The sequence below is a fragment of the Exophiala viscosa genome (assembly GCF_022695815.1).
Source record: "Exophiala viscosa unplaced genomic scaffold EDD37scaffold_1, whole genome shotgun sequence".
NCBI lineage: Eukaryota > Fungi > Ascomycota > Eurotiomycetes > Chaetothyriales > Herpotrichiellaceae > Exophiala > Exophiala viscosa.
In genome coordinates this window covers 3,569,129-3,593,598 of record NW_026944353.1, presented here as the reverse complement: position 1 = coordinate 3,593,598, position 24,470 = coordinate 3,569,129, and the positions used below count along the sequence as shown (strand labels likewise).

Below are 24,470 nucleotides of genomic sequence, written 5' to 3'. Positions count from 1 at the left end.
AGAGGTATTTCGTGACGGTTCCTATCTATGGAGTAAAGACTAAACGATTGGAGCGAGAGAGCGAGACAGAAAGGTAAAGATACTATACAGTCATAACGTGACGTTGGCAGAATTGCGTTATCGAGTCCATTCGGCTGCGATACCTGAGCGGGACTGTGTCCGGCCACGTCCTTTCATCAGAAGAGTGGTCTTGAAGCATTTCATTTTCGTCATTCTGAACAATAATACCGGGTGCTGAGCATGAGTGAAGTTCGTGAAACTCCTGCATAAAAGGTCCTTTTACTCTGCATTCTCGCACCCCGATTGGGTCGCTTAAAACCAGGATCCCGATTCATTCCATCTTCTTTCTCCTCCTGCCCGACCATCATCCACTCATTTCTCCTGCTTCGAGCAGAACATCGGAACTCTTTCGGCGCAAACTGCCTTCCACCTGTGCTGCACTATGTTTGTACTTGCTTCAGGTCCCGTAACCTAGCGAGACCCTGAAGGCATAACGCAGAGGGTGAGGCGCATCGTAGTCATGGCCAGCCCTGGAGCACCACCTCGCGGAGGGCTGTCTCTCTACGCAAACCTCCTCGATCCAAAGAATACAGCTCCTGGAACAATTTCAAGCGCACCGGTATCTTATACCAAACACCCTGAAAATTCTCCTGAACAAGATGAAGCTGCAAAGAAGCAGCAAGCTCTCGCTGGTACATCAATCGTCGTAAGGACCTAAAGGTTTGCGGAACGGATTTGCTCACGTGTGCCATGCATTTTCTCCATATACAGCCTCCTTGAGATTTCAACCTACCAAAAGACCACAAATTGCCAGTCAAAAGGCGAAAGCGAAAGCAATTGCCAGCAAGTTCGCGCCCCCGGTTACCGCAACTCCTACGTCCACTACTGTCCAATCTGAACCCGCAGAAAATGGAACAAGCAGTACTACGCCTAAACCTTTTGCCCCACGAACCACCGCAGCGGACTGGACAGCGACTGCATCCGATGACGAGGATGTGAATAACTTCTATACGACAACTCGTCAGCGTGGTGGCAGAAAGAAACGCAAGAAGAATAAGGAGGTCGTCGAGGTCGAGCAAAATTGGGATGATATCTATGACCCCAGTAGACCCAGCAACTACGAAGAGTACAAACATAGTGAGGAGAAGATTCGTGAAGTTCGAGAGTGGAAAGATCTGCTTTACAGGCATCGTATAAGGCGGCGAACGACTACTGAGTCCGAGGATGAGGACCGATATCGTCCTACGAACAGTAAGGAACTCGATCGCAAGGATAATATGGCTTCTGACGATATCACAGGACAATTTGCACCACCTCCTAGTTTTGCTCCGCCGGCCGGCCTGAACGATGAGATTCCACCGCCGACGCCAGTCACTCAAGTTCCCGACGATCCTACTGGTGAAGATGCCTATTTGCGTCGAATACGGATGAGTCAAGGTGTACAGGGACAGCCTTCTCCCGATCCCATATCTGCAGCAAATCCTCCTGCAGGCCAGATTTCACGAGCACCTGTTCGGTACAATCTGCCTGCTGCACCAGAAGCGATCCCGTCCTCGGAAGCGGAGTTAGAGGAGAGGCTTGCTGAATCTGAAATCAAGGGAGACGAAGCTTCGGATGAAGCCCGCTCGACACGCCCTGGTCAAGCAGGATTTGCGGAGCGACTGTTGTCCAAGTATGGATGGTCCAAGGGCCAGGGTTTGGGTGCTCAGGGAACTGGCATCATCAATCCCTTGTATGCCCAGGCCGATAAGCGAAAGAAGAAATCTGATGCTGAAGGCGGCGGCTATGTTACTCCAGCAACAACAGGGAAGATTCTCGGCGGAAACAAGTCGAAAGCTGCTCAAGCTGAGGAAGAGGGAAAGTTTGGTGCAATGTCAGAGGTCATCCGATTAGAAGGGATGTTGGACGGTCTGGACTTGGAGGAAGAGCTTGTGCAAGGAGAGGGTGGTATCATGCAAGAGATTGGTGAGGAATGCGGCGAAAAGTATGGCAGTGTCGAGAGAGTCTACATCCATGCGCCGGAGAGGGATGATGACGAAGCACTGGTGTTTGTGCATTTCGTGAGTCAGCTCAGCGCGTTGCGAGCCGTCAATGCTCTGGAGGGACGCATATTCAACGGCAACCCTATCAAGGCGAAGTTTTGGCCAAAGGAGAAGTTTGATGCTCGAGACTATGTGTGACAAGATCAAGATTCGAGGGCAACATGAAGAAGACAAGCAATCGAGATGCTTTGTGAACTGCATGTAACTTCATCTTGTACTTTTTAGTGACCTCAGACTTCGTTGTAGGAATGTCCCTGGCATCACACCGTTGATTGGCTTAGGACTCGCGAGGCAGGGCATCTCAGGGGCAGATGCCACGCGACTAAAATAAATTAATTGCATCATCTGGTAACGCGATTAACTTGCCTAGGTATTCTACAGGAAGTCAACACCACGGCATTTCTGCTTCCTTCGTCCACAGCACATCATGTCAGGCCGAGATGAAATAGATCGCGCATTCGGCAGTGACAGTCAGCTGAGGAAAAGGATACACGATGCCATTAGTATGCTCTCAAAACTCCGCCTGTTGTTTACCTGCTAACCATTGATTGCGCAGATGCTACTCCTCAGTATGGGCTACTTTTCGACGACATAGCACGCTACCATCTCAAGTCACAAGCGAATGGCAACAGTGAGGACGGCCCTGCCTCGAAGAAGCGCAAGCTGGCCAACGGGTCTCTATCCGTCACCTCGACGCAGACGAATCAACCTCGCGAAGTCATCCTCGAGGCCAGAGATATATCCTTTTCGCTACCACAGAGGAAGAAGCTGCATTTGGGCATTGCACAGTATGGAACAGATATCAATGCGTCGACTACGACATTCGCGGTGTACACCAGAAATCCTACCACTAACGAGGTCGAGACGGAGGTGCCTATAGATCAGTTCGCATACGCGCTCAGGCTACCGGTGCCGGAAAAGGCCACGAAACAATACAACTTCTGCCTGCTCCCTAAGCCGGACTCCAACCAAAGCGACCCAATAATCTGGACCGTCAATCATGGGCCGCTGAAGTCCTGTCACATCCCCAACCCGGTGCTGGCGAAAATTGCTTCTGGTCCTGACCATATTCTGGAAACAGCCCTAGACTTTGTCTTGAAAAAGGCCGGGATCAGCCTCACATACCCAACTGCAGACGAGTTCGCCAGCGCCACACCAGAGTCGCACAGAAAGAGTGACAAGGCCTATCATGTGAAGGCTTTCAGAGGCAGCAAGGATGGCTTCCTCTTCTTCCTGCACAACGGCATCTTCTTCGGATTCAAGAAACCGCTCTCATTCTTCGCCTTTGAAGATGTTGTGTCAATCTCGTATACTTCTGTACTACAGCGCACGTTCAACCTGAACATTGCCTACCGCACGAGTGACGAACCTGCAATTGACATGGATGCCGTGCAAGAAGTCGAGTTTTCCATGATCGATCAAGCTGATTTCCCGGGGATTGACGCGTATATCAAGCGTCATGGTTTGCAGGATGCGAGTCTTGCCGAATCCAGGAGGGCTGCTAAAGTTAAGTCGGCGGCAAATGGGAAGAGCTCAATCAAGCAGGAAGACGACGATCCAGATGATACGAGGACTGAGTTGGAAAAGGCACAGCAACAGCTTGAGGACGAGGAAGATGAAGAGGAGGAGGATTACGATCCTGGCTCGGATGGCGAGAGTGAAGGCAGTGGTGAGAGTGATGACGATGATGAAGGGTATGAGCGTCCGAAGGCTAAGGCGAAAGGGAGAGACCTTGTTGCCGAGGAGTTGGGAAGTGAGGCTGAAGATGTCAGTGTGTCGGAAGACGAGGAGGAGCAGGGCGATGATCAAGGTGATGAAGGTGATGAGGAGGAAGACGGGCTCGATGCCGAAGGGGCAGAAGAGCTTGATCAAGACGAACAAGGGTTCGAGCTGGGTCAGCATGTTCAGAAACACGGGTTTAGTGCCGTGGCTCCTGCAGTACATCAGAGAGCTTGGGTCCCTGACGAGGGCATGCCGGATCCAGAGGACGATGATCAACTGTGAGAGATGAGAATTTGTCAATGCTGGTGTACGACATTCTGCGCCGACGAAAGCAGGAGCTGCGTTCGAAGACATCACCATGTGAGTCTGCTGTTGTACACTGTAGCAACAGCTCTGATATAAGTATGGATGCCCTGCTAGGGAACATCCTCACTTTCAGAGCCGCATGCAATGAATGACGAAATACGACTTCACCGGCATTTAGCCTATATATCATCCCTCCTATCTACTCTCTACGGCCATTTTCGAAAAGATCGATTGTGAAAAAGGAGCATTATTCTTCGAGAAATGGACAGTCGACGTGCGTCAATGGTCGCAGCCATTTTGGTCGCTTGCGCCGCTGTTCTCGCAACCACAAACTGGTGGCGCCAGGACGGGAATTTCGATGTTGAGAAGGTCGTTGAACGAGCTCTCGCATGCACGTCGCGTTCTTGGGAGTTTGGAACTCTGAGTCAAGCCCTATTGGAGCTACGGAACCCCGAGTTGACGGTCTTCGGGACACAGCCTTTTCCCAACGGTTATCTGCCCGAGGTTTCTGAGCCTGACAATGTAGACGGATTACGATATGCGCAGGCTGTTATAAGGGTGAACCATAGCGACCTGCTCATTGACGGTGAAGGTTCGCCATCAGACCCAGCCTCATTAGGGACAGCTGCTTTGCTCCTCTCCAGCCATAATGTGGCATACTTCGAGGCTGCAAAGCGTCAAGCCGAGTACCTGGTCGACAGGGCAACTCGCTTCCACATCAGTGACTCTGCCTCAGCCATATCTCACCGAGACGAGCCGCCAGAGCTCTGGGGAGACTTCGTCTATATGGTTCCTCCCTTTCTTGCCTATTATGGAGTGAAGACACAAGACCTGCATTTCCTGAAGGAAGCGGTACGCCAATGTCAGCTATACAACGAGGTTCTGAGAACAAACGTAACACTCGAAACGGGTCAGACCTGTCATGGGCTTTGGCGCCATATTGTTGCAGATCCGGCGGTGCTACCAGATGGAAAGTGCTGCATGGATCCGGACGTCTGGCTGACGAGCAATGCATGGGCTGTGGCAGGTATTACAAGAGTCCTTGCAACACTCTCAAAATGGCGGCCTCCGCCAGGCAGCCGCATCAGCGCCGCTGAATATGCACGATTCCGTGATGAAGGAACGAAAAGCCTCTTGGAGATACTCACTTCTCTGCTTGAATGCACCCTGAGTCAAGCGCGAGACTCAGAATCAGGTCTTTTAAAGAATTACCTTGATGGACCTTCTCATCCGACAGTCGCATATGCCTTTGGAGATACCGCAGGAACGGCACTGATGGCGGCGGTAGTCTACCGACTGGCTTGCTTGTTTTCAGACACATTCGCAACACCGAAGTTCCTTGGCTGGGCGGATAGGAACCGGCGCGCCGTCTCAAATCACGTCGATGGTACTGGCATCGCTGGTCCTGTTGCAGATGTTTCGCATGTACCAAGTAAGGTCCCTGTACCACAGACAAGTGAGGGACAAAGCATGGTTCTGCTGATGCATAGCGCCCGTCGAGATTACCTCACGGCTGGTCTATGTTCCAACAAAGGACCACTGTGGCGGTCTCTTTCGATTGCATTTGCCTCATGGTGGCAAGGCTGAATTGATGTGGGCCGCAATGGGGGAACAGATGAATAATGCGAAGACAAAGAACGAAGGAGAAGGCGGAGGTCGAGGTGGCGGGACCTGCCAAGGCTTAGCAAGCGAGGGGCTTCCCTAATCAACTCTCACGCGGGCCTTATGGGGGGTGTTCGTCATAATGGAAAGTTCATTGCTCTGAGGGGTCAACCGGCAGGAACCATAGTGTATGGCGGGGGGCCATTGCATAGCGTCTGCCCTCCCACACTATTGACAGTGCGCAACCCACTTATTATTGCCTGCGTTCTGGCTGCGGCGCAAAGTGCCATAACCACCACTTGAATCCTTCACTCACAAACCGAATATCCGATAAACCAAAAGATACCTTGCTGTTGAAAATATCTCTCACAAGTGTCTCCAGTTGGTTATATACTCGATCTCTGGCAAGCTGGCTGCGTTGATCTCTCTATTGACCCTTCCGAGATACCCAAACCTACCTTTAGCTCTCATGCTTGTAACCCGCCATGTCTGATTCCCCGATCACAAACGCTCCTGTCGGGGCCCAAGAAAAGCCCATCTTGGACCAGCTCGTCCTGGCCAGAGACCAACTTCTCCTCCTGAAACAAGACAAAAGCACCTATGTCAAGTCGTCTGACGTCCTTCCTCTTTACGAAAAAGTCATCGACCAGGTGTCGATCCTCAACGATGTCCGAGGCCCAGAGCATTTGGTGCAGAATAGAGTCGATACCGTCCTAGACGACTGTCTACAACTCATCTCCCTCTTCTTCATGGCTGTCGGGCGAAACCACGAAGCTCCAGCACTGTACGCGATGACCGGCAATATCATGCGCCTGTGCCACCATCTCAAGGAGGCCGCATTCTTCAGCAAAAAGGACCTTCACAGTCTGGAAGAAACTCTTCACAAGATGGAGGGGTCCTTGCAGAACGGTAAGGACGTGTACTCGGAACATCTTTTGAGGCGGATACAATACCGTCTAGAGATCTGCCAGGGAATGTTGAGAGAACTTAACGACTTCCTTTCTACACTGTCGCCCGAGATGGTGCCCACGTGGGAGAAATTGGTGTCTATACTTCGAGCAATTGCAGCTTTGAACACTCGGAGCAAGGTATGTCATACTGCGCGCACTCACAAATGTCTGCGGCTAATCCGAGCTTCAGTTTTCCCAAAAGGACCTGGAAGAACTTCGCAGGCAATTACTTGAAGTTCAGTCAACGATGAAAGACGGAAAACTTCCAGACGAGACGGGTGCCACATCTTCCGGCCAAGATCTTGTGGTCCCGTTGCTGAACAGATGTCTCAAGTTCACAGAAATTGTTGAGCAAAAGTATGGGCTCTGCATATCGTGTGCGTGATCTGCCGCTAACATTATATCCAGCAAGGGGAAAATAGACGAGAGGTTCAAGGATACTTACGACAAACTTATTGAGATTCGGAATCAACTTGAACGATTGACCATGACTCAAGCCTGGTCTCTCCGCGAGACAGATCTCTTTATGTGGCAGAGAAAGCTGGATCGCATTGACGATTCTCGACGAGATGGCAACTTCTTCGATGCGGAAGGCCATCCTGCGGACTTGCATGCCCAACGAGTATGTCTGGCCGGACTTCTGGGAAGGACAATTGCTAATCCGTCCGCAGACTTTGTTATACCTGATAAGACGGGGCTATGCCTACATATATCAGCTTCTTATTGCGTCAGAACCGGTTTCGGAGGCTCTGCTGCCAATCTACAACCAGCTCTTAACGTTGCGACGATGTTTGGTTGAGGTGAAGAAATCTGGAGGGGTGTCAAACCCCAGGGAACTTTACCCTTACAGCATGAAATTGAACTCGATTGACAACATGAGAGTGGACGGGAAGTTCCAAATTGGCAAGGATATACCAGAAGGCCAGGGTAGCGTCAATGATCTTCTCGCAGAATGTTATGAGCTCGCCTATGAATTGAGGACAGCTGCGGAAGAGGAAAATGGTGACGATTGATACCCGGTTGGTGGCCGTCTGCATTCGACTTGTACAGAAGCGGGCGTATTGGGCTGTCTGCCTTCTGTGCAGGCTTTGGGCTTGGGTGTTATTGTTCCAAACAGTCTCTGAATCAAGGCGGCTGTCTTTGCGAGCTCGGGGAAACGCAGTTCGTGGAAAGGACAACAACTCCTATACCTGAGCTTGGTATAGAATGTCCATTATGGATGTTTGAGTGTTAAATAATGGCGAGCGTTACTCGATCAAGTTACCACTTTACGAACAATGGCTTCTTTTCCAGTCTCTTTCTGGTGCCAGTACCCTGTGCGCATCAACAAGTACTCGCTCTTGAGGAGGTAATCACGGCCATTCTGAGTGGTGGCCATCCAACCTCGGCCCACTATTGCCGCCCCGATGTCGCGACCCCAGGTAAAAAACTGGGCCACCATTAAATATTTTAGTTTGCAAGGACTCGACGACTCGTCCTTTCATTCACTCGTACCTCCATATACTCGTCTGCAGTCATGTCTGTCCTCTTGCAGAGAGCTCCACCTGCCCGGGTGAGATGTCCTCTTGACCTGGGTTCGTGCTCTTTGAGCCAAAGGGCTGCTCGCCGAGCATATGCAGTGCATGCTCAACCTGGGGCCTCTCCTCGACGAAAAGCGGCAGTTCCTCCCTACCAGAAGATCCTGACAAAGTTCGAGGATGTTCGCGCCATTTTAGGCTCTGAAAAGCTCACTCTCGCCGAGAAAATCCTTTATGCGCACTTAGACAATCCTGAAGAGTCGCTCCTGACCAACACCAATAATGGCAAGAACATACGCGGCAATGCAAACCTCAAGCTTAAACCCGACCGTGTCGCCATGCAAGATGCATCTGCGCAGATGGCCATCCTCCAGTTCATGACATGCAACCTACCCTCTACTGCTGTCCCGGCCAGTATACACTGTGACCATATGATTGTGGGCGAAAAAGGTGCAGACACGGACTTGCCGAATTCCATAGCTGGCAACAAGGAAGTCTTCGACTTTCTGGAGTCTGCAGCGAAGAAATACGGAATCGAATTTTGGCCCCCCGGTGCAGGCATTATACACCAGACAGTCTTGGAACAGTATGCCGCGCCTGGTCTGATGATGCTAGGCACCGACAGCCACACACCGAATGCCGGCGGCCTGGGTGCAATTGCCATAGGTGTCGGTGGTGCCGATGCGGTCGATGCCTTGGTAGACGCTCCGTGGGAACTCAAAGCTCCCAAGGTCTTGGGCGTGCGGCTGGAGGGCAAACTCAGTGGTTGGGCGTCACCCAAGGATGTGATTCTGCATCTGGCTGGTCGTCTGACTGTTCGTGGTGGTACTGGATCCGTCATCGAGTATCATGGTCCCGGAGTCGACTCCCTCAGCTGTACCGGCATGGCCACAATATGCAATATGGGCGCTGAAGTAGGAGCCACGACATCAATTTTCCCCTTCTCCGAGAACCATATCCCTTATTTGCAAGCTACTGGCCGGGACGCCATCATTGACGCCATCAAGGGTATTGCCTATGGCTCGGACAAGCACAACTTCGTGCGAGCTGATGCCGGTGCCGAGTACGACGACGTTATCAACATCAATCTCTCCAGTCTGGAACCTCATATCAACGGACCTTTCACACCCGACCTTTCTACACCTCTGTCCAAGTTCAAGGAGGCAGTCAAGACGAACAAGTGGCCGGACACATTTTCAGCAGGTCTGATCGGTAGCTGCACAAACAGTTCTTACGAGGATATGACTCGCGCTGAAGACCTGGTCAAGCAAGCCCAGGCGGCTGGATTGAAGCCTAGGTCTGACTTCTTCATCACGCCAGGCAGCGAACAAGTCCGCGCGACTCTGGAGGATAACAAAACGCTTGATACATTCACCAGTGCTGGTGGTATTGTTCTTGCCAATGCTTGTGGGCCTTGCATTGGGCAATGGAAGCGAACGGACGGCATCAAGAAAGGTGAAGACAATGCTATTCTGTGTTCCTACAACCGCAACTTTCCCGGGCGAAATGATGGCAACCCTCGGACAATGAGTTTCCTTGCGTCGCCGGAACTCGTGACTGCCATGGCGTACTCTGGCTCAACCAGCTTCAACCCCCTCACTGATGAGATCCCGATACCTGATGGCGGCAAGTTCAAGTTTGAACCTCCAAAGGGTGCTCAGCTACCTGGATCTGGATTTGCTATCGGTAACCCTGCATTTCTACCTTCTTCTGCAGAAGCCGATCCGAATGTGCAAGTTGTGGTCGACCCAGAGTCGGACCGCTTAGCTCTTTTGGAACCGTTCGAGCAGTTCCCCGAGGGTGAACTACATGGTCTGAAGGTGCTATACAAGGTCAAAGGTCAATGTACTACGGACACAATCTCAGCTGCCGGTCCATGGCTCAAGTACAAGGGTCATCTGCCAAACATTGCTGAAAACACGTTGATTGGAGCCATCAATGCGGCAACTGGTGAAACTAACGTTGCATACGATGAAGACGGGTCCAAGACGTCCATTCCAGAGCTAGCGAAAAAATGGAAAGAACAAGGCCAGCACTGGCTTGTTGTTGCCGAAGACAACTACGGCGAAGGTTCAGCACGAGAACATGCTGCGTTGCAACCAAGATATCTAGGAGGTCAAGTCATCCTGGCGAAGAGCTTTGCACGTATCCACGAAACCAACCTGAAAAAGCAAGGAGTGGTTCCGTTGACCTTCCTCAACAAAGAAGACTATGATAGGATCGATGCTTGCGATAGCATGGACACCGAAGGTCTTTGGGATGTGCTGAAGAATCATGGCCAAGGCGAGATCAATGTCAAGGTCACCAAGCCAAATGGAGAAAGCTTCGTGGTTCCAGTCAAGCATACCCTGAGCAAGGATCAGTGCGGCTTCATCTTGGCCGGAAGTGCACTGAATCTTCTAGCGAAGCGCCAGAAGCCGGAGTGAGTGCAACGTTGTTATTTCTTCTGGCAGACAATCGCGGGCAATAAGGGGCGCAGCCTCGTCGCTTGCGGGTTAAGCCTTCGAAGATCCCCGGTCTTGGCGTGGGCCGATCTGCTGATTGGACATACGCAAGATCATATTGGAGATTGAACTATGCTGCGTCTTCCAATGCGCTCACAGGACCTCTGCTCGTGGTCATGTCCCCTGCTGAGGACCTCACATGAAAACACAGCATCTAGCAGTTGATGGCGAGCGACAAATGCATATAAGATGCTGTCGGCACTGTTGGCGCTCTACTAGTACCACGCTTTATGTGTCGTAGTGTCCAGCATCATGTTTGCAAAGTTCCGCTTCGCAACAATCCTTCTACTATGCTTAGTGCCACAGCTGGCAAGTGCTTGGGGAGACCTCGGACATGAGACCATTGCTTGGATAGCCCAGTCCTATGTCTCTTCTACCACATCATCAACAATCAAAGGCATCCTCAACTTGACCCAGTCCGACTACATAGCGAACGTGTCTACTTGGGCCGACACGTATCGATATACGAGTGGTGGTCGATGGTCAGCACCGTTGCATTTTATCGATGCTAACGACAACCCGCCATCGTCTTGCTCTGTCGACTACAGCCGAGATTGTGGCAGTACTGGATGCAGTATCAGTGCCATTGTCAACTATACCTCAATCTTGCTCGATGATGATTCGAGCAGCACGACCAAATATGATGCGATGAAGTTCCTTATCCACTTCATTGGAGATCTTCATCAGCCGCTCCACGACGAGGCGCTTGAGGTCGGTGGCAATGATATCAACGTCACCTACGATGGTGATCACACGAACTTGCATCATATCTGGGATACTGAGATTGTCGAGCAACTTGCTGATGGTGCTAGTGCTGAGAGCTTTGCAAAGAATCTCACTGCATCCATCAAGGCTGGTGCCTATGGCTGGGACGTTGATAGCTGGCTAGTTGGGACGACTTTGAATGATACAATGTCCAGTGCTTTGACTTGGGCAAAGGAAGCAAACGGCTATGTGTGCAGCGATGTACTTAGCGCCGGTGTTGACGCCGTTGAGCAAGGCAACTTGAATGGCAGCTATTACAAAGCCCATTTTGATGTTGCAAGAGTTCAGATCGCTCGTGCTGGGTATAGACTTGGCGCGTGGCTGAATCTGATCTTCACGGGGAAGACCGCAGTCTGACGATCCTCGGAAGGATCTGTCTATTAGTGGCATGGGGAAGCCGGATGTCCGAACAGGCGCTGACTGGGGTCGGCTATCTAAGGCATGCAACACGACGTCAAATTGCATCCAGCGACCACTATACGGAGTATGGTACCCATGGAGAGGGCCATTGTGCAGCAGCTCCAGGTATGCAGCAGCCTGCGCCCAAGTACATAACATATATGTCTATTTTTCACAACACCTACAAGGACCAGGTTCTGTCGACATGACCCGACGGTCGCACGAAGTGACAACCACTGGATGACATTTGTGATATAGGAGCAATACTCTTACCTGAATCATAGTGTCATCTTTCCATTTTGACGCCTCACCTGGCGATGGCACACCATTCACGGCGATGTATGCGAGACAAATGTAGAGATGTCTCACAATTTGCATCTCGGCAATATATCATGAGGCTAATGTCACGTTTCTTCGCAACGCTCGTATGCGGCTCGGCCCATAGTTAACCCTTTAGACGCCAAACTACATAAAATGTTTCGCTCGAATGTCGCATTCCGAACATGTGGTCGCAGAGGCGCCCTGGGCTTACCTGGCAGGGCAGTGAGTCCGAAAATGATGTTCAAGGTACGCCTGAACTTCGTTGGGCCCCTGGAGGATGGTCCCAAGGGCATGGATAAGAGTGGCTACTCTACAGGCGGGCTGCATATGCGTGTCCGACTTTCACGGTAACGTTATGCAAAAGTGCAGGTGGGAAGGACATGGCCTAATGTTACTGTATGGGGAAATTTGAGCCCCTACTGAGACATCATGCGTACGTAGCTGGACAAATCTGGTGGAGTTGAGGCGTGAAAGACACGAGATATCACCAATATGTGTATACCATTCTTGTTGAGAATCACCAGTCCAGCATGTGAGGAATATTACGAATATCCACGTCACTCGACGTCTTGACGTATTCGGCTTGTTGCTTTTTGGGCCCTGGCATTGCGAGGCGAGGCGTAATTGAAGTTGACCTCTGTCCATCAATCATTGTGTTTAGATTTGGCCCCGCCGTTCCTTTCCCATCTCCAAGTTTCTCGATATACAAAACCATCAACAAATCGCTGAACGACGACTGTTTCTCGCGGTTTCAGCCTCGCAATTTTTCTTTTTGGCGGTGTCAAGTCTTCTTTGTCAGGAATTATTCGTCCAGGAGTTGACTTGCCTTGTTCCGGCCCCCAGCTCCGACCGCTTTACGCTCGTTCTCATTGTTCAGAGTCGAGACCACCTCGCATTGTCGTCCATTTCTCCGGCCGAAGCAGCGCGAGTCCGCGCACCCATATAAGCACATCTTCTTTCACCGAAAGTCCAGCATTCGTGCCTCTTATGTGCTCTCCACAGACACGCCGAAGACCGCCTTGCCATCGAGATCCACCTTCAGCACCCTAGTCGGTCTAGCCACCACTCGGACATCCGTGGTGCTTAACCTCGCGTGCTTCCACTTGTCGAGACGGGAGCTGCAGTACACCCACGACCCCTGCTGCCACCAGGCTAAATAAAAATACATGACTGTACTGCTCCCACCACCTATGGCCATGCTGCACAATCCGACGCAGCAGCAGTCAAGGAATATCCTCATCCTCGGTGCAACGGGGGTGATAGGGACCTATATCACACGAGCAATTGTCGATGCGAAGGAACAGTTTGAGCGAGTATGCATATACACGAGCAACAGGACGCTGATGGAGAAGATGGGGGATATTGCTGCGCTGGAGGATTGGGGCGTGGAGATATTTACGGGTCGATTGGAAAGTGAACGGTCTTTCAAGAGGGCATGCGAAGGTACGTTACACTTTGTGTGGGGGTGACGGTGCAAGAAATGGCGGGCAGGCACATGAGACCAGCAATACCGCTACGTCTACGAGAATGGATGCTAACATGTGCTACCAACAACAGGTATCGATACGATCGTCTCTTGCGTCGGCCGTGGTGGCATTGAGAAACAGATCCAATTGATCACTTGGGCGGAACAAGTGGGTATTCGTCGATTCTTTCCCTCCGAATATGGAACCGATATCGAGTATTGGCCCGAGTCCGCGCAAGAGCCGCCTCACCAGTTGAAGCTGAAAGTCCGGGCTCATATGAAGACGATGAAGAGATTGGAACATACGTACCTGGTGACTGGTCCATACAGCGATCTATACTTTGGCATGATGAAAGCGAGACCCGAATTGGGCGAGTTCGATGTCAAGGAGAGAAAGGCAGTTTTACTAGGAGACGGAGAAGGGCCCGTCAGTTTCACTGCCATGGCTGAGTATGATACTAGCTTACTTTTTCTGGATTGACATGCTGACTTTGAGAACTAGTGTTGGGAAATTCGTCGTTGCAGCCCTCATTAATAATGCCGCATCGAGGAATACGACGTTAATTGTGCATTCATTTACGGCCACACCACACGAGATCCTGGCCGAGTTCGAACGTCAAACTGGGTGCAAGTGGGAGAAATCTTACACATCAGCGGAGCGACTAAGAGAGATGGAGAAGGAGGAGTATCAAATCTATTCGGCTTTGGCAACAGTTGTCACGTTACGGCGCATATGGACCGAGGGAGGAACATTGTACAAATTTTACGACGAGGGCATTCTGGGCCAGATCGAGAGTGAGACACTCAAGAGTCAGGTTGCCGCTAATATCTTGAAACAAAATGACGGAGAAGGTCATTTCCCGAGTCTGATGAGGAAATTGAGCCTGCAATGAAGTTGCGGCAAGAGAAGAATGTAACACAACAGTTATTGTGATTGTGTACAATATTTTGTATATGGTTACGAGCATCATGAATCACGAAAGGGACAATCTCAGTGGCTTTGGAGCGACATGGTCGGACAGGTGTCTTTGGACATACACGGTGTTGAACAAAGGACATACTGGCATCAGACGGCAGAGACGGTAATGGAAAGGATGTATGTATCTGCCATTGTTGTATAATGTCTCGTTGCGGGTGAATATCAATAAACAGATGCCGAGGCACGAAAGTATATTTTTATGTCTATCTCGGACTCTTCATAATAGTAAGATACACGAGAAGGAACATAACAATTAAGTTGATTCACTCATACGGAGTTTATACAGTCGGGCTGCAACATGGCATGATAATCATTACTGATTACATCAAGTCACTACCTAGGTAGCAGCAATCGTCTTACTTCGACAGTGGTCGCTGGATCCGCTTATCCTTGCATATTGTCATAATAAGGGCGTGTGAGTGACCTCGAGGCTGGGCGGAGATCAACAATATCTACACGCATGTTCTTCCCTCTTATCCAACCACCTCATATATCCTTTATAAACAAGGTATAAGTACTTGCGGTCAGATCAGTGCCGCCCATACCGTACGGTGAAGGGATTTTCTTTTCGTTTGTATTTCGACTAGAGCGGAAAGACTGCCGCTCTTGATATAAGAACAATATCAAACCAAAACCTGAAGATAAAGCGGTGCTGCTATAGACCTAGGTTGGGAGCGAACAGGATCAGTCTGCTCCGGTACCGCCGGGCTACGGTGAGAACAAGATACCCGACATCCATCTGGCCAACTACAACCACACCACAACCACCAGGCGCTGATCAGGGCATTCTGATCGCAAGGTTTACAGGAAACTACCCACAAGTGATCTGCTCTTTCATGCCAAGCGCAACTTCGCCAGGGTTCCGTCGATTCTCAGCCCGCACAACGACAGGCGCACTTCAACTGCCTACCCGCATCGTTTCTAAGTCTGCCACGACGGTCGCTACGACAGGAATCCTCCGACCAGCAAGGCCCCTGTCTCAAACGCGACCACACTCCCAACCGCGATCCAGTCCGTCCCTCCACCTCTCCCAAGCGCGCTGCTACAGTCACATTCCCAAGATGGCTCCTCCACCCCTACCCGCCGGCATGTCGAAGCACCACATCGTCGTGCTGGAAGGCGTTCACGCCAAAATGCCATCCTTTGACTTCCCACACACTATCGACGTCCACCAACGCACCCGCCCCGACCAAGTCGCAGAACGCATCAAGAACGCAACCGTGGTCATAGCATGCGTCGTCCCCGTCACACCCTCGGACATGGACGCCGCGCCACATCTAGGCGTCCTAGCCGTGATGGCCGTCGGCATCCACTGGGTCGACAAAGCGGACTGCTTGCGTCGAGGCGTTACCGTGACGAATTGTCGGGCCGGCAACGTCGACGCCGTCTCCGAGCATTTTCTGGGACTGTACTTTGCGAGTCGTAAGCGTATAGCCCAGGTCCACAACACACTTACTCAAACGGACGAGTGGCACGACAAGGGCACGCTGACGAAACTGTGGCCATCGGGTCCACCGATGGGATGTCGGCAGGAGACGCTGGGGATAATGGGCTACGGCACACTAGGCAAGCGCATTGCCCAGCTATGTCGGGCAGTCGGGTTCGGCGAGGTTTCAATCAGCGAACGCAAAAATGCCACGACAATACGCGAGGGCCGGGTCTCGTTTGACGATATCATACGCCGAGCAAGTGTGATTTGTGTATGCGTGCCCAAGGAGGACGACACGCTCGATCTGATTGCCGAGAAGGAGTTAAAGGCCATGAGGCCCGAGGCGCTTGTCATCAACGTCGCAAGAGGTGGGATCGTGAATGAAGCTGATCTAGCAAGAGCACTGCGCGAAGGCTGGATCGCAGCAGCGGCTGCAGATGTGCTCGAGATCGAACCTGCGGGGCCAGGGTCAGGGCCATTGACACCAGATTTGACGAAAGAGACGTCGGTGCCTAATCTGACCCTCTCATCGCATATAGCATGGTTCACCCAGACTACGATCCAGACGTACCAACGCCTACTCAAGGAGGGGGTAGAAGGCTGGGTAACTGGGACGTTACAGCAGTCTGAGGATAAAGTGCACGATGTGGTCGTCGTGCATAACGGGAAGATCTGGTGATCTGGAATTGAGGTGCCGCTCCTTTCCAGTGGCCGCGTACGAGATAAATCCGCCTCCATGTTTACAGCGACGCGCCAAAGGGCAGGCAGGCCAAACACGGGGTCTCCGTTACAAGATTCAAGATCGCACGGAAGCCAGGGTGTGGCGGACCATAACTGGGCTAGCGACGCTAAACCACGATCTCTGTGCTTGTAGTGTGAGAGACGGTCACGATCATGCCCCGATCGAGATGCTCAGATGTGCATTGCGCCAAAAAGGTTGTGGCCAAGGAGAGCCAGCGCCCAAAAACCGAACGAGATAGGATCAACCTGATATCTGTGAGAACATCTGCTGGACAACCACGACGGACCGTATGAGACCGGCTCCAAGTCCCGTGACGGTATTTTTGAGGTCTACATAAGATGCAGATAGATTCTAGGTTTGGATCCGGCTTTGAGAAGACACAGGATCAGGCTTGATAGGAGGGACAGAAAACAGAATTGCTCGAGGGACAGATATCTCAATTTTGCCACCCAGACTACCGTGAGGGACAGAATATAGAAATCCTCGAGGGATAGATATCTTAATTTTACCACCTAGACTGCCGTACGGGACGAGATAGGTCTTCAAAATGCGAGAAAGCAAATTCAGTGACCATAGTAAAGCCAAAACAGTCAAAAGACGATGAGGCAAGAGCCTGCAGCGATAATACTTCAGACATCTGATTGTGGCTATTGGTTTTAAGAGTGCTGTTCTAGCTATTCAGATACCGTGTCCAACACGACGAGGAACCAATTGCTTCTCTTCCAACATGTCGAGGGACCAATAGCAATAACCAGCCTTTCGATTGAACTGGATCTGCTCCAGCAGTCCAAGCGCAAAAGGTATCAATACGTCTTATCTACACGTCCAAGTGATGCCAACTTCATCTCGTTCTCGTCGTTCATCAAATCCAGCTTATGCTGCTCATGTTATCGTAGGCTCGACCTTTGCTGTCACTGGCTGGTTTTGGGGAGCGTTGTTTTGTCCTGCACTTGGTTGTTCAGGAACATTCTGAATCTGGAGACCATTTTCCAGCCCAGCATATAATTGTGGCGCTGGCTGAGGCTGCTTGCTCGGCGTAGGCACGGGTTCGGTACTGCTTGAGTTCTTCAACTGCTCGGGACTTGGTCTGAGGTTTTCGACAGGCGGCAGGATAGGTGTACCGCTAACCGTCCTCCTCTCAACTGGGCCGGACGGACTCTGTTGCGGAAGTACGACTGGTGGAGACATGCTATTTGGATTTTGCAGGATCATCGACGGAGCGGGCAAAGTGGCAGGTGTTCGCTGCTTCTTCGGTGAGAGGCCAGAGAAGGGTTGCGTTGTAGGAGTCTGGGCGAACCGAGGTTGTCCAGAAGCGCGAGGCGTTGCGTGAGGATTGCCGCCGTTATGACCTTGTTGCATGTGTCCGTTGGAAGATCCGTAAGCTCCGTTGACGACCGGCTGATCCATTGGCGGTGATTTCTGCAGTATTCCTGCCACTGGACCAACATCCATGTTCCCTTGAGTGGGTGACATGGTAGGTCGATTGAATACTGGCGACGGGAGACGTTGACCAGTCGACGGTGATTGGACTGTTTGCCGAGGACTGGTTTGCACAGGTTGATATTGATTTGGTACGCCGTTATAGGCAGGGGCTTGTTGACCATGTGGCATTAATGGTCTGTCAGTAGCGCCATTGATGTTGACCTGGCCAGGCTGCAGCATTTGCGGATGACTTTGAGGACGTGTAGGTGGTTGTTGTCCAGCAGCTGTGTGCAGTCCATGTTGCGGAGCAAGGGGTTGAGTATGTCCACTAACAAGAGCGCCCGAGTTTAGATGATAGGATCTGTCGTTTTGAACAAGTCGTGGATAGTACGGCGAGCTTGGTGGTGGAGGTGAGGATGATGACTGTTGTGGTGGCAAGCCGTTGGCAGCAGGACCTTGACCAGAAGGTTGGCCAAAATTCTGTCTGGGGATCTCGACACCAACGAATTTCGTCGCAGTCGGCGACTGTGCATTTGGGAGTGCTGGACTGGGTGGAGCGGGTGATGAGGATGCGCCAACTCGGAACTTAAGCGAAATCTTGGGTTTCTTCGCGTCCTCTTCCTTTTGTCGACAGTCTTTGCAGACGAAATAAAAATCGTCTTTCTCCGCCGCTGACTTAGAGATGCCCAAGCACTTGCTATGTTGCCAGACGTTGCATCTATCGCAAGCAACGCTATGGGAACCATCATCCTAGAACGGGGTTAGTCTCGAGCAGACCACAAAACCAGCAAAGAGAAGGCTTACCAAGTTCTTGCCATATATGCCACAGCCAGAGCAATCAAACGTCCATTCCTCTTCGGCATTGAGGTCCTCCAACTCCTTCTTGTTCTTTTCGATTCGCTCCTTGAGGTGTCGGCCAGAACCTCTAACTTGACCTTCCTCAATTCGCTGCTGCTCAAGAGCATCCCGTGCAAGCTCCTCCTCCTTAAGGATTCGCTTGTATTCACGGTCTTTGATTCTTTGCTCTCGGGTCATCATCCGATATTGACGTTCTTCCTCCATCTTCTCTTGTCTCTCCTGCTCGCGATGAGCTGCAGCCAGATCAGCTTGTTGTTTTCGTTCGGCTTCGGCTTGCTCTGCTTCTTGTCGTTCACGTTCTTGCTTGCCCTGCAGTCGGCTTGAACGCTTTGCACCAACCATCTTCTCCATCAACATAAGTTCGCGTTGGCGACGTTCAATCTTTCGACGCTGCTTCTCCTCGGATTCTTCGATAATAGGAAGAACATCTGACAACAGGCGTGCGTATAGCAGTTTCTCATTGGGGTCTTTGGATTTCTTGAAAAACTCGCATAGTTCGTGGTAGTCGCTGAGCGTGATGGCAAGACATTCCCATTTGAAGCCTCCATATGTGTCAACTTGCCAGGATTCGAGGTTCTTCTCATCGACCATTTTGCTCTCGTCATCGTTGTCCTCGTTCTCTTGCTCGTACTCTGGTGTGTCCGTCTCTACCCTTCTTCGTTTGCTTTGCCGTCGTCGGGCGGCAATGGCTTTCTTTGAATTGGCTTTAGGCTTTGCTTTTGGTGCTGCTGGTAGAGGAGGTTCTGTACGGCGATAGAAGCGGTTGTCGTCAAGAAGGTAGTACTGGCGGTCATCACGATCGTAACCAAATTCCTCGATACGCTAGGTCGTGGTCAGATAGTGTTAAGGTCGTGGAGGACAGGTACTCACCCATTCCAACTGATCCACCTCACGTTGGTGCTCAGGCATCCGCTCTCTTATGCGATCAGGGTTCCAAAATGTCCATACTGTCATTTGGTGGAGAACACGGATTTTTGTGAAGATGTCAAAGTCCCGAAATCGCTTAGGTTCTTCTTCGTCACCGTAGGGGTTGAGATGTGGTGCTTTGGCAAGGTATTGACGTCGGGTATATTCATCCCAAATATTGAGACTGTAACATCGTCAGTACACTGGGATACAAAACCAAATCAAGGGCGACTGACTCGAGACCACGGTGTGATGAAATCCACTTGAGGAGGGTGAGGCCAATCTCTTCCAACTTTTCGGAGTACCCGGGCTTCAAACACTCGTTTTCAAAGTCCTACAAGATCTCTGTTAGCCATTCCGTGCATCACATTTGCTCCGCCTTCATCGGCTCCTGAGCCATATAGACTCTTAAGACGGGAAAGAATGTACCTCAATGTCAAAGTCCTCGTCGATCTTGACTGCTTTACCGAATGTGAAGATGTACTGCATGACGGACGCAAATTCCCACATGTTCCTTATTCTCTTAAGCAGTCCTGGCTCTGAGTTCTTCTCCTCGGGCTCGGAGGCCTCCATCTCATCGCGAGTGCGCTTTCTAGGCATGGTGTGAAGAAAGGCGCGTGGGGCGTGACGCCTGTGGGAGTATTACGTGAGGGATATCCAAATTTCAAGAAAATGTGATCCTTTCTGACAGACACGCGGCAGATGGTGGCAGGTTTGTGTGAGTGAGGTGAGGTTTCAACGTCTTGTCGCGAGGTGATGGTCGTGGTTCTTTTTCCTTGTACCAGACCAAGATGCGGCGCGACTTTCAAATTGGACAAAGATTCACCCGGCAGATCTTCGGCAAGAACATTCACCACACCAAGAAACATCAACATGCCTTCATCTTCTTCGTAGTGGATGTCTACCACTCTTTCATTCACAGACTTCCAACGTATCTTCTTCCGTTGTTACTGTCAGAGTACAAGCTGAGGTCTCAGAAAGAAGAAACCAAGCGTAGTCGTTCAAGATCCGGTCTACTACAGCTGTGAACGGGCCAGTCCTTGATACACTATCTCTTGACAGGGACTACGAGACATGAAGACCTAGTCAAGCAGAGTCATTATTCACCGGGACGGCATAATGGCAGTGAATTCGCAACAAGGAGCCAATCCCGCTGAATTTGTCTTTCCGAGAAGTTACAACTTTCCGCCATTTTTCAGTCCCCAGCCGAACGCTTTGACCCTACAAGCCCAGCTCAAGAAGTGGTCGTTATTCCTACAAAGATACTGCAAGCATCATCACATCTTCAAACTCACAATCATCGAGGCACTTGATACTCCTCTGTTCCACAATTCAACACTGAAGAAGCGTCTGAGTCTCAAAGATGCTAAAGCAGTAATCGATTACATGGCTAGCAAGGAAGGCGATGAGCGGGCAGAATGGCTTGGATCAGAGAAGTCCGAAGCCTGGATATGGTGGCGCAAGCCTGAGGAATGGGCCACTCTCATTGCCACCTGGGTCGAGGATACAGGTCAGAAGGGGACAGTCTTGACGCTATATGAACTCGTCGAAGGGGAAGCCACAGAGAAACAAGAATTTCATGGGTTAGATATGGACGTTCTTCGCAAGAGCCTCAACACGTTGGTGAAGAAGGGAAAAGCCCAAGTATTCGGCACGGGGGATCAGCAAGGTGTTAAGTTCTTCTAAGCCAGCATCTCCTGACCAACAAGCAGCAACTCCAATTGTGGCGAACTGCAATGCATCGCTAAATTGAAGCCACATACAACCACCGGATCGACGCTTTCATGCAAGCTCGTATTCCTTGATTGAGAGCACTTGCTGAGACATTGCACTCTCCAACATCCAATCCGCTGCGACTATCCGAGGGGCCTTACGACTCCCTTCGGCCATCTCTTTGAAGCGATTCCATAACGATTTCTGCTGGGTGCGGTCCTCCTCACTACTCAGAAGGTAGACTTCAATATTCGCATCAGCGTCGACACCTTCGCTGTCGGCTCGACCAGACGGTACTGTTGTGCCTTTCCGACCACGCCACAGCATGCAGCGTCCACCGTTGGCTTCCACGATAGTTTTGAACGTCTCAAAGCCACCGCGAATGTTTTCCATGCAGTAAATCCACCGGCCTCGAAGGAGCTGGTTGTCGTTGCTTTTGGCTCGTTCTCGGGACGACTGAAGAGAGAAACCGAGCTTTTTCTCGTTCTCTTTATCCTCTAGGATGAACTCCTCTGGATCCAGAAACTCATTTGCCTCCAAGCAGGCATCGATGAAATCAGTCGATATGACCAGTGGCGCGTACGCCAGAGCGGTAACGAATTTCATGGTTCGGACAATATGCGGCGCAGCAAGATGAGTCGCCCTGCTGGAGTCCGTTGTGCATATTATACCCAGGTTTCGAAGTCGTTTCTGTAAAGTCAGTAGGACCTTTGAGTCATAAGACTGGCTTGCTTACCTTGTCATTATCTTCCAGCTTCGGATGACCAGTCCACTTCTTGTAGCCAGAAATTACAAGATGCATTGAGGGCGCAGCATTGCCACGTTTTGTCCTCTTGACATCAACCTCATCTTCCATGTCAACGTCTTCTGCCTCATCGACAGATCGTTTCCGGCTGACCACTCGATCCTCGTCAGTCTTACGTCGGCCTCCATAAACCACACCACCAACTCTTTTCTTCTCCTTTTCGTACAAGAGTATGTCAGGCGTCAATTCATGCAAGCGGGCTGATGCAACTTCCTTTGACTTTCGGCTGTGTGTCGTTGAGGGCGTTATGTTTTCTTTGCCTGTGGCCACGAACTTGGAAGGTGCCGGTGTTCGAACATGATTCGATTGTTCTGTTGCGTCAGCCTTGCCTGACAACACTCGCTTCGAATTCTTTGTGGGGACGGTGTTCTCGTTCGCCTGCTGCATTGGGGCTTGTTCTGGCACATCTGTCATTTCAACATCATCAGAAGGGAAGAAGCAAGTTTCGAGAACATTGCGGTCCAGTTGAGTATGACCAACCACATCGCCAAGGTTTGTCCTCTTGGGAAAATGTGTATATCTGTTGTCAGTGATGCTTTGTATCTTCCACTGGGCGTAGCTTTCTTCCAGCCAGAGATGATTGACAATATGTATGCCCCAGTCTTTCGCCGCAGCACATTTCTCGCTCAGATTATGTGCCGTTATCAAGTGGGTGTTGTCTTGCTTCAAAGTCTTCGTACACTCGGCGCCAGTGGCATTGATGAGGTTCTCTAAATATGTTCGAGCTTCTCCGCTGTAGTTGGAAAGACTGATTTTCAAGCCGGGAAATCCTGGTAGGCCATCTTTTGCGATAGGATAGTGTAAAAGACGCCGTAGAGGTGATGTCCATTCGTCGGTCTGAATGAGGTAGTATAGCCATGCCAGATTTCCGACGTCTTTGCCCGATCGTGAGGCAACCTTGAATTCTTGCCCTTCTCGATATTTGCAAACAAACATGTTAGCTTTGGTGACGGTATCTGTCAACTTGCCACCAGAATTTTTGACGATTTCTTCCAAGATACCACGAAGATATGGTGAAATGCCTAGGTCGTTTGACAGCATCACCGTCTTCTTCTTGAACACTCTTTCCAGCTTTCGAGGCGCAGCCGGTTCGCGATCTTGCTGAGATGGATCGGGATCGACAGCCCCTTCAACCTGGGTTTTCCGCTTAGCCAGGGGTGCTTTGTTGGTCGGAGGCTTCAAGATTTCTGGGTCTGGCAGCAGGTATGGTTGCTCATCAATCTTCCTCCCTAGTTTCAGACAGTCATCCACCCAGTGCGGCAACACAATCTTCACGTCGAGATGTCTCTTCTGTGCGCTGACGCATGATTCTGAATCCATGGTAAGCGCTATTATATGAGTTATTTGGCTGGTGAGTTTTGTTGAGAAGAGGCCACCCATGGCAAGAATACCGCCGGCGATCGCATCAGAGTCGCCTTCTGGGAGATCAGAGACACAAGCTACCACATCGGACATGAAATATCGAGGATCCGGGCTGTATTGCCGCGGATTTCCCAGTTTGTTTCTGGCAAGAGAATGTAAGACCCATGAAGGCTTGACGACGGGTATGAGGAGATCGCAGCATGCATTGTAGTCTGGGAAGTCGTAGGTTGTTGCAATAACGTGAGTGATGGCAGTGAGGTCGAGGTTGTTCTCTGGGTAATCGTCGATGATGACTTCTCCGTCGTGCAGTCTCAACTCACTGGCCAGCTGTTTAGGTTAGCCATAATCTTCCAAGTAACATGATACAGCGTCTGGCGTACCGATTCTGCATCTTTGGCTGTAAAGGCCGCGGATCGTACGATGGCGAAAGTGCATTGAGCGAAGAGACCTTGACGTTGCGGATGTTCTTCATCCATTTCGACCGGATCTGAGGTGCCGACAAAACTACGTATCAGGCTTCTGCAAGTATCGAATATCGCGTTCGTCATTGACAATCACATTACGCATGTGGTGGAAAGATATCTTAGTGATGTGAATGCTGGTGGTGTGTATTGTATGGAAAGCGCGGAACGCGTTCAAGAGTTTCTGGTGTGCAGGCAGG

The 24,470-nt window shown here is 50.9% G+C and overlaps 10 protein-coding genes across 10 annotated transcripts; 8 read left to right on the top strand and 2 right to left on the bottom strand.

The window, feature by feature from the left end:
* Positions 1–147: 147 nt before the first annotated feature.
* On the top strand, positions 148–2,394 carry EDD37DRAFT_67624 (uncharacterized protein). Its single transcript, XM_062819565.1, has 3 exons — positions 148–692; positions 772–1,251; positions 1,300–2,394. The coding sequence occupies exons 1-3, from the start codon at positions 521–523 to the stop codon at positions 2,178–2,180; spliced, it is 1,533 nt and encodes a 510-aa protein (XP_062675673.1). The 5' UTR covers positions 148–520; the 3' UTR covers positions 2,181–2,394.
* Positions 2,395–2,410: 16 nt separating this feature from the next.
* On the top strand, positions 2,411–4,417 carry EDD37DRAFT_67464 (uncharacterized protein). The gene is made up of 2 exons (XM_062819513.1): positions 2,411–2,545; positions 2,599–4,417. The coding sequence occupies exons 1-2, from the start codon at positions 2,470–2,472 to the stop codon at positions 4,044–4,046; spliced, it is 1,524 nt and encodes a 507-aa protein (XP_062675672.1). The 5' UTR covers positions 2,411–2,469; the 3' UTR covers positions 4,047–4,417.
* EDD37DRAFT_67473 (family 88 glycosyl hydrolase) lies at positions 4,189–5,907 on the top strand. Its single transcript, XM_062819520.1, has one exon. It carries the CDS (start codon positions 4,332–4,334, stop codon positions 5,655–5,657), a length of 1,326 nt encoding a protein of 441 aa, XP_062675671.1. The 5' UTR covers positions 4,189–4,331; the 3' UTR covers positions 5,658–5,907.
* Positions 5,908–6,157: 250 nt separating this feature from the next.
* Positions 6,158–10,565, top strand: EDD37DRAFT_558456 (aconitate hydratase; the record flags this gene model as incomplete). The annotated part of the gene is made up of 6 exons (XM_062813754.1): positions 6,158–6,536; positions 6,835–6,979; positions 7,031–7,244; positions 7,294–7,624; positions 7,933–8,043; positions 8,137–10,565. 6 exons carry the CDS (start codon positions 6,158–6,160, stop codon positions 10,563–10,565), a joined length of 3,609 nt encoding a protein of 1,202 aa, XP_062675670.1.
* Positions 10,566–10,730: 165 nt separating this feature from the next.
* Positions 10,731–11,869, top strand: EDD37DRAFT_67395 (phospholipase C/P1 nuclease domain-containing protein). The gene has a single exon (XM_062819492.1). The coding sequence runs from the start codon at positions 10,896–10,898 to the stop codon at positions 11,763–11,765; it is 870 nt and encodes a 289-aa protein (XP_062675669.1). The 5' UTR covers positions 10,731–10,895; the 3' UTR covers positions 11,766–11,869.
* Positions 11,870–13,324: 1,455 nt separating this feature from the next.
* EDD37DRAFT_557993 (isoflavone reductase) lies at positions 13,325–14,486 on the top strand (the record flags this gene model as incomplete). The annotated part of the gene is made up of 3 exons (XM_062813738.1): positions 13,325–13,571; positions 13,686–14,043; positions 14,096–14,486. 3 exons carry the CDS (start codon positions 13,325–13,327, stop codon positions 14,484–14,486), a joined length of 996 nt encoding a protein of 331 aa, XP_062675668.1.
* A 1,147-nt stretch (positions 14,487–15,633) lies between these two features.
* Positions 15,634–16,680, top strand: EDD37DRAFT_558629 (D-isomer specific 2-hydroxyacid dehydrogenase; the record flags this gene model as incomplete). The annotated part of the gene is made up of 1 exon (XM_062813758.1): positions 15,634–16,680. One exon carries the CDS (start codon positions 15,634–15,636, stop codon positions 16,678–16,680), a length of 1,047 nt encoding a protein of 348 aa, XP_062675667.1.
* Positions 16,681–17,334: 654 nt separating this feature from the next.
* Positions 17,335–20,699, bottom strand: EDD37DRAFT_572878 (DNA-directed RNA polymerase). Its single transcript, XM_062814361.1, has 5 exons — positions 20,359–20,699; positions 20,166–20,263; positions 19,894–20,113; positions 18,970–19,845; positions 17,335–18,915 (listed from the first exon to the last, which is right to left on the bottom strand). Exons 1-5 carry the CDS (start codon positions 20,527–20,529, stop codon positions 17,626–17,628), a joined length of 2,655 nt encoding a protein of 884 aa, XP_062675666.1. The 5' UTR covers positions 20,530–20,699; the 3' UTR covers positions 17,335–17,625.
* A 129-nt stretch (positions 20,700–20,828) lies between these two features.
* On the top strand, positions 20,829–22,103 carry EDD37DRAFT_67351 (WNK lysine deficient protein kinase). The gene has a single exon (XM_062819482.1). It carries the CDS (start codon positions 21,049–21,051, stop codon positions 21,613–21,615), a length of 567 nt encoding a protein of 188 aa, XP_062675665.1. The 5' UTR covers positions 20,829–21,048; the 3' UTR covers positions 21,616–22,103.
* On the bottom strand, positions 21,712–24,357 carry EDD37DRAFT_557642 (uncharacterized protein; the record flags this gene model as incomplete). Its single annotated transcript, XM_062813718.1, has 3 exons — positions 21,712–22,332; positions 22,379–24,136; positions 24,190–24,357. 3 exons carry the CDS (start codon positions 24,355–24,357, stop codon positions 21,712–21,714), a joined length of 2,547 nt encoding a protein of 848 aa, XP_062675664.1.
* Positions 24,358–24,470: the final 113 nt, after the last annotated feature.